Source organism: Phaseolus vulgaris, chromosome 11, assembly GCF_000499845.2.
Source record: "Phaseolus vulgaris cultivar G19833 chromosome 11, P. vulgaris v2.0, whole genome shotgun sequence".
Lineage (NCBI taxonomy): Eukaryota > Viridiplantae > Streptophyta > Magnoliopsida > Fabales > Fabaceae > Phaseolus > Phaseolus vulgaris.
Window position 1 is genome coordinate 22,142,259 of NC_023749.2, and position 12,748 is coordinate 22,155,006.

Sequence of the window (12,748 nt, forward strand, 5' to 3'; positions counted from 1 at the left end):
CGTGGCTTCTCCCTAAAACCTAACATTCTTTTCAGTGATAAATTGATATTTTAATGCTTGTGTCAAATGCATTCATTTACTTCTATTATTGACATTGCTTCTTTCAGTGGGTTTTTACAAGAAAAGATGAAAGTGACTTAGGTCCATTTTCACAATGGAACATAACTGGAACTTACAGAGGTTGGTATTCATTACTTACATAAATGTATGTTTAGATTGACAGCAATGGGGTATAGTTTTGGTTTGCTGGGCAAATGTTTGATGTAATTAGTTGCATAATTGTATGTGTTGACTGTTGAGTTTCTACTTTTTTGAGATCCTACATTGACTTTATATATGACAAAGTAGAGGTTATAAATGCTTGTACTAGACTCGGGTCACAAGCTAGCTTTGGGGCTGAGTTCAGTTAGTCCAAATTCAAGACGGTATCAAAACCTATCAAAGATATGATATTAAGCCACCCTTAACTATCCAAAAATCCATGAGCCCCATGGTTTTCCCATGCAATGTATATATATATATATATATATATATATATATATATATATATATATATGTGTGTGTGTGTGTGTGTGTGTGTTTGTTTCTAGTCCCTACAATATATCTGTTTTGTCAGTTTAGTTATAATTCTTTTCTCATGGTTTTGGACCATGCTAAACTTCTGATATCAGTTCCTCTTATATTAGAAGATATTCATTTTAATCCTTATTATTTAAGAAAAAATTTCCTTGTTCTCCTATAGACATGTCATCACTTAACAGTAAGAGGAATAAAAACCATTAAGTAAAATTATAAACAGACAAAAACAACAAGAAATAAATTATAGGGGTGAAAAGCATAAAAGGGGTATATTATAGGGACTACAATCATATTTAAGCCTAAAAAAGACTAGTTCTACAACCTCCATTCCATGCTCTAAGTGTCCAATCCTAGGTGTGTTGAGATCCCGTATCAATTGTAGATATGGTCAAAGTAAAGCTTATAAAGGTTTAGAATCCTCATCTCATGAGCTAGGTTTTGGAGGTGAGTGTCTATTCAGAGGATACATGATTGCTTTTTTTCTATCTATTTTAAATTTTTAATAACTTCAAGTTTTTTGATTTTAATGGATCAATTTGTCTTTATTGAGGACCAATATTGCTGTGATAGGAATCTTGGGAGAACCACACCACAAAAAACTAGCCATTTTAGTTGGAGAGCGCAAGACTGTAATCTCATACTTTCAATATGGGACTGAAGTCTCATATCTTGCTATTGGATTCTAAGACCGTGCTTCTTACCTTCTTGGTTCAGTTCATAAACATTCTTAGTTCATTACCACTGGACGGAATATAATGGCTTAAGGGTCATCATCTATTTATAAAGTTGGAAACTTTGCTCCCATGGACCAACTAAAGCTATGACATTTGGATTAGTAATGTTTTAAAAGAACTTTTATTTAATTTATTAAAATTTGAATGAATGAGTGCATATTTATAATAAATACTTTTTCACTAATTTGTTTTGGAATGAGTTTACAAGCTTGTTATAGTGTGATGATACATCTATGTTGTCATCTTTGAGTGCAGGGACTTGGAAGTTTTTAGATACTACAAATGGATCTACAAAATTTCCAGACATCAGAAAAATAAATGGAAATTCTGTAATTGAATTAGTTAGTGTGCCCACAAAGATAACTGGTGTACATTATGTGCAGGTGAGTTGTTGAATTATATGGATAGACTTGAATAATGAGAGGGAATAAAGAAATATATTATTAATAACAGTCATTCTATTTACATTCTCAACTCCTCTATTTGTAGAAATCACATTCTCTTAAAAAAAGGACATAAAATCAGATAGAATGAATGTGAAGATTCTGAGGATATTTTTTCCTAATTACTATAGAGATATTAGGATATTTTTATCCTATTAATCCCCTATTTACAATAGATAGATTCAGAAGGAAGGCAGCTTCACATGTGATACAGTTTTGTGTTTGTTCTCTTGTATTTTTAAAATAACACCAACTTTTAATGAAGAAGCTTCTAAGTTCTTTACCTTAAGTGTTTAAATTGTATTCACTTACGTTAATACTGTGGATAATTATCTGAAATATCAAGGGCATCAAAGGTTCCTTTATGTTCTGTCCTCTATGATATGCTAAAGAACTAAGCAAAATCTCTCTTTTAATTCTGTTTTCCCTTCATGGTTACATTACTCCATCCCAATTTAGCTCAAGATAATTTTCAATTTAGTGTTATGTATTGTACTAATACCAATACATCCTAATAAAACTTCGAACATGATACGATTCCTAGCTCATAAATAACCCTAGTAGTCAAACCCTTAGTATGCAATGGATGCAATGAATAGTTGGATTTTTTTGTAAATGAATCACTATTTCAAACTCATCTTTTGGGACTTATTCAGTCAAATAAAATGCTTTTGTATTCAAATTATACTATATATGTAGATGCAAACATTTCCTTATAAGATGGTTATATAATATTAAGTTAGGCTTAAACTCCACCTTCTAACAGACTTATATTTTGTACACTGGCAGTCACTGTTACTAAATCATGTGTATTTGGTTGAAGAGGATTTTTGCCAGTCAAGTGTTACCTTTTGGATTTCATTTGTGATAGACAGGGTTGGTTGCTCAGTTTATTTGTGGGGTTATCTAAGAGGTCTTTTTGAGGGGGATGTATTTGGCAATATTTAGAGAGCTTGATCTCTGCTGCATGTTTCATGCTTAGTCTCTTTTCTTTTTTCTTTTTTTCTCAGTGTAATTTCAATTATTATTGAAAATGTGTCCTCTAGTTTGTCTTTCTCTTTTCTTTCTTAATAAATTATTTGTCCATTCATAAAATGAGCATTTTGAATATCAATTTCTCATTACACTAGTGTGTATGAGCACTCATTTATCATAATTTAATCTAGGGTTGAACACCATATTTTTGAGATCATGAAACCAAATACATTACCCTTTTGTTGCACTAAACAGTAATTCATTTTTGTATTAATGAAGATGTTTAGATCTCATGTGTCTCACTTAATCATTTTTCTTTTTTATGCTATTTATCAGGGGGTAGTCATATTCCATGATGTATTTGACAATGAATACAATGTTGGTGGTGCTCAAATCAGAGTAGAAGGTGTATACATATGGCCTTATAGGCAGCTTCGAATGGTAGCCAATAGGTGAATGCCAATATGTTGTGGAGCTCAATTTATATGCTACCTTATTGCATTTAGATATGTACAACATTGTGTCTATGAACGTTCTATTTTTTTCTTGGGCTAAATCTTTTTATTCATTATATTTTGCAAGTTGCTACTTGTTAGGAACCCAATAAAAGGAAATCAAGAAACACAAAGACAGGGATAAAACTCTGAAAAATTCCTTTGTTTATTGTTGTTCACTGTTACAGAGAGAAAAACCTTCAAAGGGAACAACCTCCCTTTCTCACAGGACTATTCCTGTTGCCGAAATCTAATACTCAAAAACTCCCCTTCCCAAAACCTGTTGGTCTTTATTTAAAGACCAACCATACCCAACCAACAACTACTCGCTCCCTTAACGGTTTCTATTTTTATTTTTCCTATGATACACCTTCCTTGTCATTTCCTTATTCTTCTTTTCTGTCCTAACATTACTCCCCTCTGACACAACAATCTTGTCGTCAAGGTTGAATTCAGGAAATTGTTCTTTGATTGTCGTCATGTCCTCCCACTTAGTTGTGTCCCTCTCTCCTTTATTCCACTTTATCAATAGCTGTGGAATATATGCTCCTTGGGCGAACAATTCTCGTCTATCCAATATTTCGGTTGGATACAATTTCTCTGTAGGGCCTTGAAACTCTCTAGGGAGCTCTGGTTGAACTTCTTGTGTCCCTATTGCTAACTTCAGTTGCAATACATGGAAGACCAGATGTATTCGAGCTGTTTCTGGCAGCTGTAGGTGAAACGCCACCTTCCCTACGACAGTCACCACCTGAAACGGGCCATAATACTTGGCTGCCAGCTTCGGATGCAATCTGTTCGGCATTGACAGCTGCCGATGGGGCCTGATTTTTAAGTAAACCATATCACCTACTTTAATCGGGGAAGGTCTCCTATGGCGGTTGGCGTATTTGGACATCAAATCCTGCTCCCTTTCCAGGTGAAATTTGAGTTGTGAGAGGGCCTCATCCCGGTTCATTAAATCCTGTTCCACTGCTTCTACCATCGTCTCTCTTGGAATAAAGCGTGCCATGCTGTAATGTTTATTTGCTAGAGGGAATTGGAATTCAACAGTGAAAAATGGGTAATTAACTAAAAAATTGCTAATTCTGCATTAAAAAACTCAGTAAGTACTAGTACTTCAGAATGTTAGTTTAGCATACAACTGATTGTAATAAACTGCTAGTAAAACAGACTCAAACAATAGATTAAACAACATAAGTGCACCCTGAACTTAAAATCTGACATATTTTGTTTTCTAACATAAGAGATAATGGAACAATTTTGATTTAATCTCATTTTGTGACCTTGCTTTACTTTTCTCTGTATACCGAGTTAATTTGAAGAGAAGTAGGTATAAGCTATTGTGATTTTTAAAATTTATTTTCTTCCTAGTTTAGCCTTAGTTGAAAGAAAGAGATGAAATGTATTTCTGATGTATCTTACAAATGTGATTACAGTCTCTATTTATAGACTGTTTTACAACCTAATTAAGGAAATAAATAATAGGTAATGAAAGTCAGAAATAATGGGTGTTTAAAGCTTGACAAATCAAATAAAATAAAATCACTAACAAATCTGTCATAATAAATATAGAATGGAATCTACACTTAATTAAAGCATAATTCTTCTGATTATGCAACACTCCCCCTCAAGTTGGTGAATGTATATCTATCATTCCCAGCTCGCAAGTAAGATATTCAAATTGTTTTGTGGGAAGTCCCTTAGTAAACATATCTGCCAATTGGAGTCTTGAAGGGATGTACTTAGTGGCTATAAGACCATCATCCAACTTCTCCTTAATAAAGTGTCGGTCTATCTGATGTGAGTTGATTAGGAGATTTATCAATTTGTGACACTTTAAGAACAAAGTAAGGAGGCTTAAGGAAACATCAATGGAGTTCAATGCCTTCCAAATGATGAACCAAACTCATGAACATGAGCGCCATATCCTTACACAACAAAATATCGAAAGGAAACTAGAATAGAATTCGGAAATTGAAAAGGAAAGCAAGAACAACACATTAAACCGAACATAAACACAATATAAAGCAAATGAACCGATGGAAATGAAGAATTAAGTGCAGAATTGAAAAGGAAACACAAGATTACCCGATTGGAATTACTAAACATGATTCGGAAATGGAAATGGAAATGGAATAAGAAAGACTTATGTGACTGTAGTCATGGAAGGGAAGAACACGCCACTTGGAGGTGATTGATCCAAGATAAGTGCATGAATGCCGCCACTTGGAGTTTCCCAAACACTCACAAGATGAGACAAGATGAAGGAGAACAAGTCTCACACAATTCTCTCTCAATTTGAGTAGAGTAACAATACTTCAATTTTCCAATCTGAATTTACAAGAGCATGGCACCTCTATTTATAGTGTGAGAGGGCTGAATTTGAAAAGGCAAAAATACAAACACAAACCATTCAAATCCGGCGCCAAAACAAGTCACATGGGAGGTTGACTTACTTTCTTACTTTGGCACCTCCTAAAACTATATCTACACCTACTTTTATGTCACATGGAAGGTGTGACTTACCTTTGTACATTAGTACCCCTTACATATATATCTACACCTTCCTTTTACGTTCTACTAAAAACTACTCAAAAGAAATTACAAAAAGAGACATCAGATGATGCTCATCTCCCAAAGCCTTGGCCTTGCTCCTCGTAATCCTTTGAGGCATGAAGGATGATGAGCTCATGGGCCTCAGACACTTCCTCTACTTGTGTTCATCCCTATCTCTACGTGCTTTGTTCGATCATGTTGAATCGTATTGTGTGCAATACTGATAGCGGACTTATTATCACATGCCAAGCCCATAGGAGCTTCATATTTTTTTTTAGGTCATCAAGTATGATCTTCATCCATAATAGTTCACACACCCCATGAGCCATGACTCTAAATTCTGCCTCTGCACTTGATCTTGCAACTACATTTTGCTTCTTGCTCCTCCATGTCACCAGATTTCCACCCAAGAACATGCAGTAGCCTGTGGTGGATCTCCTATCAACAATCGATCTTGCATAGTCAGCATCAGTATATACTTTCATGGATAAGTTTTTCCCCTTTTAGAATAGCAATCCTTTTCCTAGAGAGGCTTTTAATTACTGAATAATTCTATCTACTGCCTCAAGTGTCTTTCTCTTGGATCATGCATAAATTGGCTAATCACACTAACTGTATAGGCTATGTCTGGCCTAATGTGTGATAGATAAATGAGTTTTCCCACAAGTCTTTGATATTGTGTCTTCTCCACTTTTGGTCTTCCTCATCATTCCCAATCCTATGAGTTTGCTCTATTGGCACTCTAGTGGTCTTACAACCCAACTTACCAGTCTCTTTGAGAATATCAAGGATGTATTTCCTTTGAGAAATAAAGATGCCCTGTCTCGAGTAAGCAACCTCTATCCCAAGGAAGTACTTCAACTTCCCAAGATCCTTCATCTTAATTGAGCAGCTAGTTCTCCCTCAAATTTTGTTTTTCAATCTCATCATCACCTGTAATAATCGTATCATCTACATAGACCAAAAGTAGAGTGAGTTTACCAGTCTGAGAATGTTTTATAAATAGAGTATGGTCACCTTGGCTTTGTCGGTACCCCAAAGATACCATAGCTTGAGTAAACCTTCCAAACCAAGCACGAGGTGATTGTTTAAGACCATATAGGGCCTTCTTAAGTCTGCACACCTTATTTTCTTCATTAACATTACCATAGCCAGATGGAATCTCCATGTATACTTCTTCCTCCAAGCTTCCATTCAAGAAGGCATTTTTAACATCAAATTGATGCATCGCCCAACCAAAGTGTGCTGTCAGGGAGAGAATAATCCTGACTGTATTCATTTTTGCCACTGGAGCAAAAGTCTCCTCATAATCGACCCCATAGGTTTGAGTATACCCTTTTGCAACCAACCTTGCTTTGTACCGATCCAATGTGCCATCAGACTTATACTTAACTGTGTATATCCACCTACAACCCACTGCTTTCTTATTTTTTGGTATCTCTACTATCTCCTAAGTCTCATTCCTTTCTAATGCGCTCATTTCTTCATTCATGGCTCAAATCCAGTTCTCATCTTTTAAGGCTTCTTGTACTGAAGTAGGGATTCTGATAGAATCAATAATTGAAAGAAAACTCCGGTGCTGCATAGAAAGTTTTTCTGTAGACACAAATTGGGTTATAGGATATTTGGCACAAACTCTTTTTTCTTTTCTCAAGGCAATAGGTAAATCATTTAGGTTAGGTTCAAAAGTAGTATTTAAGGTGTCCTCAAGAGTCTCACAGGTATGAGTTCTTACCTTCGGTTCAGACAATTGAAGTTGTTGTTCGACCAGGGCAGGTTCTTGTTGTCTTCGTTGATATTGTTTTCCAAAATATTTGTCCTCATTATTCTTCTCTGGTAATGATGGTGGTGCAGGGTCTTTCATCCTCCCTAAGAATGAAATCCAGCAACAAAGGAAAAGGTGGCAATTCAAGATTCTTAGCTTCTTGAATACTCCCCCCTGAAGCTGAGAACTAGGAAAGAAACACTTTGTTTCATGAAAGGTGACATCCTTGGAGACAGAGTTTACGACTTTGAGGGTGATAACATTTGTACCCCTTTTGGTTGGGGGCATAACCGATGAAGAAAGATTTGATGGAGCGAGGATCTAACTTACCCCGATAAGGACTATGAACATGGACAAAAGCAGGACAACCAAAGACACGATTCTGAAGATTAGTCAACATGTTAAGGTTGTCCAAAAAATAATTGCAGCAATGAAGGTTGCCCAGAAAAGTAATTGCAACAATGAAGGCTGCTAAAAAAAATATTGCAGAAGCAGAGTCTCCCAGGTCAGGAGCTTTGATACCAAGTTGAAAGAAATAGATGAAATGTATTTCTGATGTATCTTACAATTTTTTTTTTTTTGATCAGCTGATGTATGTTACAAATGTGATTACAGTCTCTATTTATAGACTGTTTTATAACCTAATTAAGGAAAGAAATAATAGGTAATGAAAGCCAGAAATAATGGGTGTTTAAAGTTGTACAAATCAAATAAAATAAAATCACTAACAAATCTGTCGTAATAAATATAGAATGGAATCTGCACTTAATTACAGCATAATTCTCCTGATTATGCAACAGCCTTTAATCTTGAATCAGTTTTTTAAAGGCATGTTGCTTGTTGAGTTGTATTTTGTTTGTTAATCAAAATTAATTTACAATTCAAATAGTGGTGCTAAGCCTATAATATTTTAATTTGCTGAATAGTTTCTTTATTATTTTCTTATTGCAGTGGTAAAGATGGGGGACTAATTCCGGAGGGTGACTACATTTTATCCAATCCATATCATCTGGTATTGGGTCTTTTTTCACTTGAAAATGTTTATTATTCCGTATAATTAACATTTGATAGAATCCTGAAATTTAAGGATGGTATGATCCAAATCTGCTTGGCCTTTTCCTGGGTATGATTTTATTTGACATCACAAGTTCATCTGTTGTAAAGAAAGGATTTTTTTGTGTATTACTATTACACTCCTAAGTCATGCCTATACACTGGAGTGGACAAAAGCTACATAAGGAATAAATAATAGGTGCATTCTTGCAGCTTTAATATTAAAACTGTGCATATAAAATTTTCTCGATGTTGTAATCCCTTTATATATCTCCTCAAAATTATGCTCGAGTAAGACCATGTTCTGGTTCTATAGACTGGGATGTCAGCATAAGTTACATGACCCAAAAGAGGATGAGGGGTCAGCCACAACCTGACAGAAAAGCTTCAGTAGTATATAAAAGGAGAAGAAAGTTCCGTAATATAAGATAGGGGTTCCGAATAGATATTATTGTGTCTTTTATTTCTGTAAAGACATTTAGGGAGAGGAGGTATAAATAGACCCTTTGTAGTTAGATTCAGTGAATATTTTACTTTGTTGTAACAGGGTTTGTTCCTTGTGAGAAAGGAGAGGACTCTTTTGTATACCATATTTAAGTAATAAAGAGGATAATATTTCTGTACTACATCTCTTTGTCTCTCTCTAAGATAAGATAAGATAAGATAAGTGGATTCCTAACACCATTTGAGGAGTATAAGTGCTATAATTTATGATTGTCATGTCAAAATTGTTATCTTTGTTACATTTTGGGAGTATAATGAACATCATTAGTACTTAATTGCTATATATTGCTTTCTGAATACAGCTTGGAGTTTTCTCATCTCAAGTATTCCAGGAATCTTCACAGCAAAAGATGTGGAAAAGAAAGCATTGTAATTTATCTACTTCACCAGTATACTTTGAAGAGATCCCCCCTCCCACAATCCTTGATTGTTTTTGTCATAGTACCTACTAATTTTCTATGCTTATGTTTTTCCCTTATTGCAGCTCCATTGCACGGAATGGAGAAACATTGCAATGTAGAAATAGCTGCACAGGTTTCACGCTTGTCATTGTCAAAACATGGTACTTCCTAAGGATAAATTAAACATTATATTTCATTTTCCTTTTTACTGCAAATCCACTAAGATTTGATATTGTAACATGAGATATTTGTTTCCTTATTCCGTTTTTGTACAGGTTTACTCAGAATTATTTTTTGTAATTAGTATTAAGAAAGCAAATTTGCATATTTTTTGCCAATTAGATTTGAATTGATTAGTTAGCCTATATATTTGCAATCTTCCAATTTTCAGTGTTATTTCCTTGTGTAAGGTCTTAAAAAACCTGTTTTGTTTCTTGCCTTTTCTTGAACATTTTCACTCAACCACAGATTAAGGTTCATTATCAACCTTCTTAACTTGTGAGGTTAAGCACTACCTTGTGATTCCTAATTATCTCCCTCTAATAATTACTTAATGGGTTTTCTGTTCATGGATTTTAAAACAAACATCAATGATCAAGACTCTGTTTTGTTGTAAGATTTTCCTGGGACCACCTTGCCATTCCTTCAAGCTCTATCACCAAAGGTCCTTACCTAAAGGAAATCTTTTTGTAACTATTAGATATTATTAGATATAATTAGATATTATTTGATATTATGAGATATTATAGATATTGTTAGATATCTCATATTTATGTAATGGGCTTAGCCCATATGTTTCTTTTTCCTATATAAACATAACCCTATGTGTTCAATATACACAAGGGATTTACCCTATTCTTTCTTTTCCTTTAATATGGTATCAGAGCATAAGGTTAGGGTTTAGGGTTTAGGGTTCAATTTTTATTGGTGAACCCACTATTCACTGGAATTTTCCAGCCACCACCCCACTGTCTCGCCGGACCCGCCTCCGGACCTTCGCCGGAGCCAACGCCGGACCTTCGCCGGACCCGCCGCCAGAATCGCTGTCGGAGCCTTCATCTTTGTTACTCCCGCCAATTAACCGGTGACTGGATTTGTCCTTATCTTTTATGGCTTCTTCCGCTTCTGCTGCCACTATGGCTTCTTCTGCAGTCATTATGCCGGATTCATCTATTTATACTAATTACGTCAATGTTCATCTTTCCATTGACAAATTGGATGGAACCAATTATGACACTTGGGCATCAGATATTAAATTATGGCTTAAGAGTCTAGGTTATGTTGATCATCTTACTCATCTTACTCTTGCTGAAAATGAGGTTGTTCGTTGGTCGAAAATTGATGCTCAATTATGCATTGTTATCAAATCGACCATTCACTTATCTTTAAAACAAATTTTTCGTACCTATGAAACATGTTCAGAAGTTTGGGAACAAGCAAAATTATTATACACCAATGATACTCAACGTCTTTATGGTGTGTGTCAAAATCTTCTCACAATTGTTGCTCCCAAACGTCTTGATGGTACAATGGCAGAATATCTAGGTAAACTTCATGCTCTTCTTCATGATTTTAATGAGTTATTACCTCCTGCCTCTACTCCTTCTCAAGAACTAGAACAAAGATCCAAGTTCTTCATGTTATTGGGTTTACATGGACTTCCTGATGATTATTCTCACGTTCGTGATCAAATTTTGGGATCTCCTATTGTGCCCAATTTTACTTCCACTTGTTCTACCCTTTTGCGCGTGCCAGGTAAACACACCGCTGATATAACGTCTCATGTTGATGACTCTTCTGCTTTAGTCTCTTAGCATAATGATCGTACTCGCCCTCACAAGCCGGGCAAAGGGCGTCACAAGTGTGACCATTGTGGCAAACTTGGCCACAAAATTGACAGATGTTATGCCTTACATGGTCGTCCTCCTAGATCTGTTGTGGTTGCTCAAATTTCCCCTGTGCAACCTTCTACCATGGACCATACTTCAATTGATACCCCAAGCCAGCCTGCTATTTTCAATGAATTTCTTAAATGGTATGAGGATCGTCAGAACCCTAGTTCCACGACTTCTGTTGCACATTCAGGTACATCTTTTGTTGGCCTCACTCACTCCACTTCCCATGGCCCTTGGGTTCTAGATTCAGGTGCCACTGATCACATTACTGGTAATAAATCTTTTTTCTCTTCCCTATCTACTACGGGTTATTTACCTTCAGTTACCGTGACCAATGGATATAGGGTACCATCACATGGTGTTGGTACTATTAATCTTTTTTCATCTTTATCTATTGATAATGTTCTTTATGTCCCTGGGTCTCCATTTAACTTATTATCCATTAGTCGTCTCACTCGTTCCCTTGATTGTGTTATTTCTTTTACCAAAGATTCTGTTACTTTACAGGACCGGAGTTCGGGACGGATGATTGGCACCGGATGTGAGTCTCATGAACTTTATCAACTACAGATCTCTGCACATGTTGGCGCAATTATGGATTCTCCATCTCTCATTCATGCTCGGTTGGGTCATCCTAGTCTTGCCAAGATGCAACAACTTGTTCCAAGTTTGTCTAATGTGTCTACCTTATCGTGTGAGTCGTGTCAGTTAGGGAAACACATTCGTAGTTCTTTTCCTCGTAGTGTCTCACTACGTGCTTTATCTCCTTTTGCCTTAGTTCACTCTGACATTTGGGGACCAAGTCGTATTAAGTCTAATTTAGGATTTCAGTATTTTGTTACTTTTATTGATGATTATTCAAGATGTACTTGGGTATTTTTAATGAAAAACCGTTCTGAGTTGTTTTCTATATTTCAAATACTTTACAATGAAATTAAAAATCAATTTGGAATTTCCATCCGAATTTTGCGCAGTGATAATGGACGTGAGTATCTTTCTCATTCTTTTAAAAATTTGATGGCTTCTCATGGTATTCTTCATCAAACTTCATGTGCTTATACACCTCAACAAAATGGGGTAGCTGAGCGCAAGAATAGACATCTTGTTGAAACAACTCGTACTATTTTAATCCATGGTGATGTTCCTCAGAGTTTTTGGGGTGATGCTGTTCTTAGTGCATGTTATCTCATTAATCGCATGCCATCTTCAATTTTAGATAACAAAATTCCTCATTCTATTTTATTTCCACATGACCCTCTCCACTCTTTACCTCCCAAAGTTTTTGGGTCCACATGTTTTGTTCATAATTTTAGTACTGGTCTTGATAAATTATCTCCTAAGTCACA

General features: G+C 35.6%; 1 protein-coding gene across 3 annotated transcripts in view; it reads left to right on the forward strand.

Moving 5' to 3' along the window:
- LOC137819498 (transmembrane E3 ubiquitin-protein ligase FLY2-like) overlaps positions 1–12,748 on the forward strand; it is a 30,253-nt gene that overhangs the window by 1,184 nt on the left and 16,321 nt on the right. For 2 of the 3 annotated variants that reach the window (XM_068623381.1, XM_068623373.1), the window contains exons 2-7: positions 108–180; positions 1,569–1,696; positions 3,068–3,183; positions 8,501–8,561; positions 9,409–9,475; positions 9,591–9,668. In XM_068623381.1, coding sequence (XP_068479482.1) covers positions 108–180; positions 1,569–1,696; positions 3,068–3,183; positions 8,501–8,561; positions 9,409–9,475; positions 9,591–9,668 — 523 coding nt within the window. Of the gene's footprint in view, positions 1–107; positions 181–1,149; positions 1,697–3,067; positions 3,184–8,500; positions 8,562–9,408; positions 9,476–9,590; positions 9,669–12,748 lie in introns of all 3 variants that reach the window. The other variant, XM_068623389.1, reaches the window with a different exon arrangement.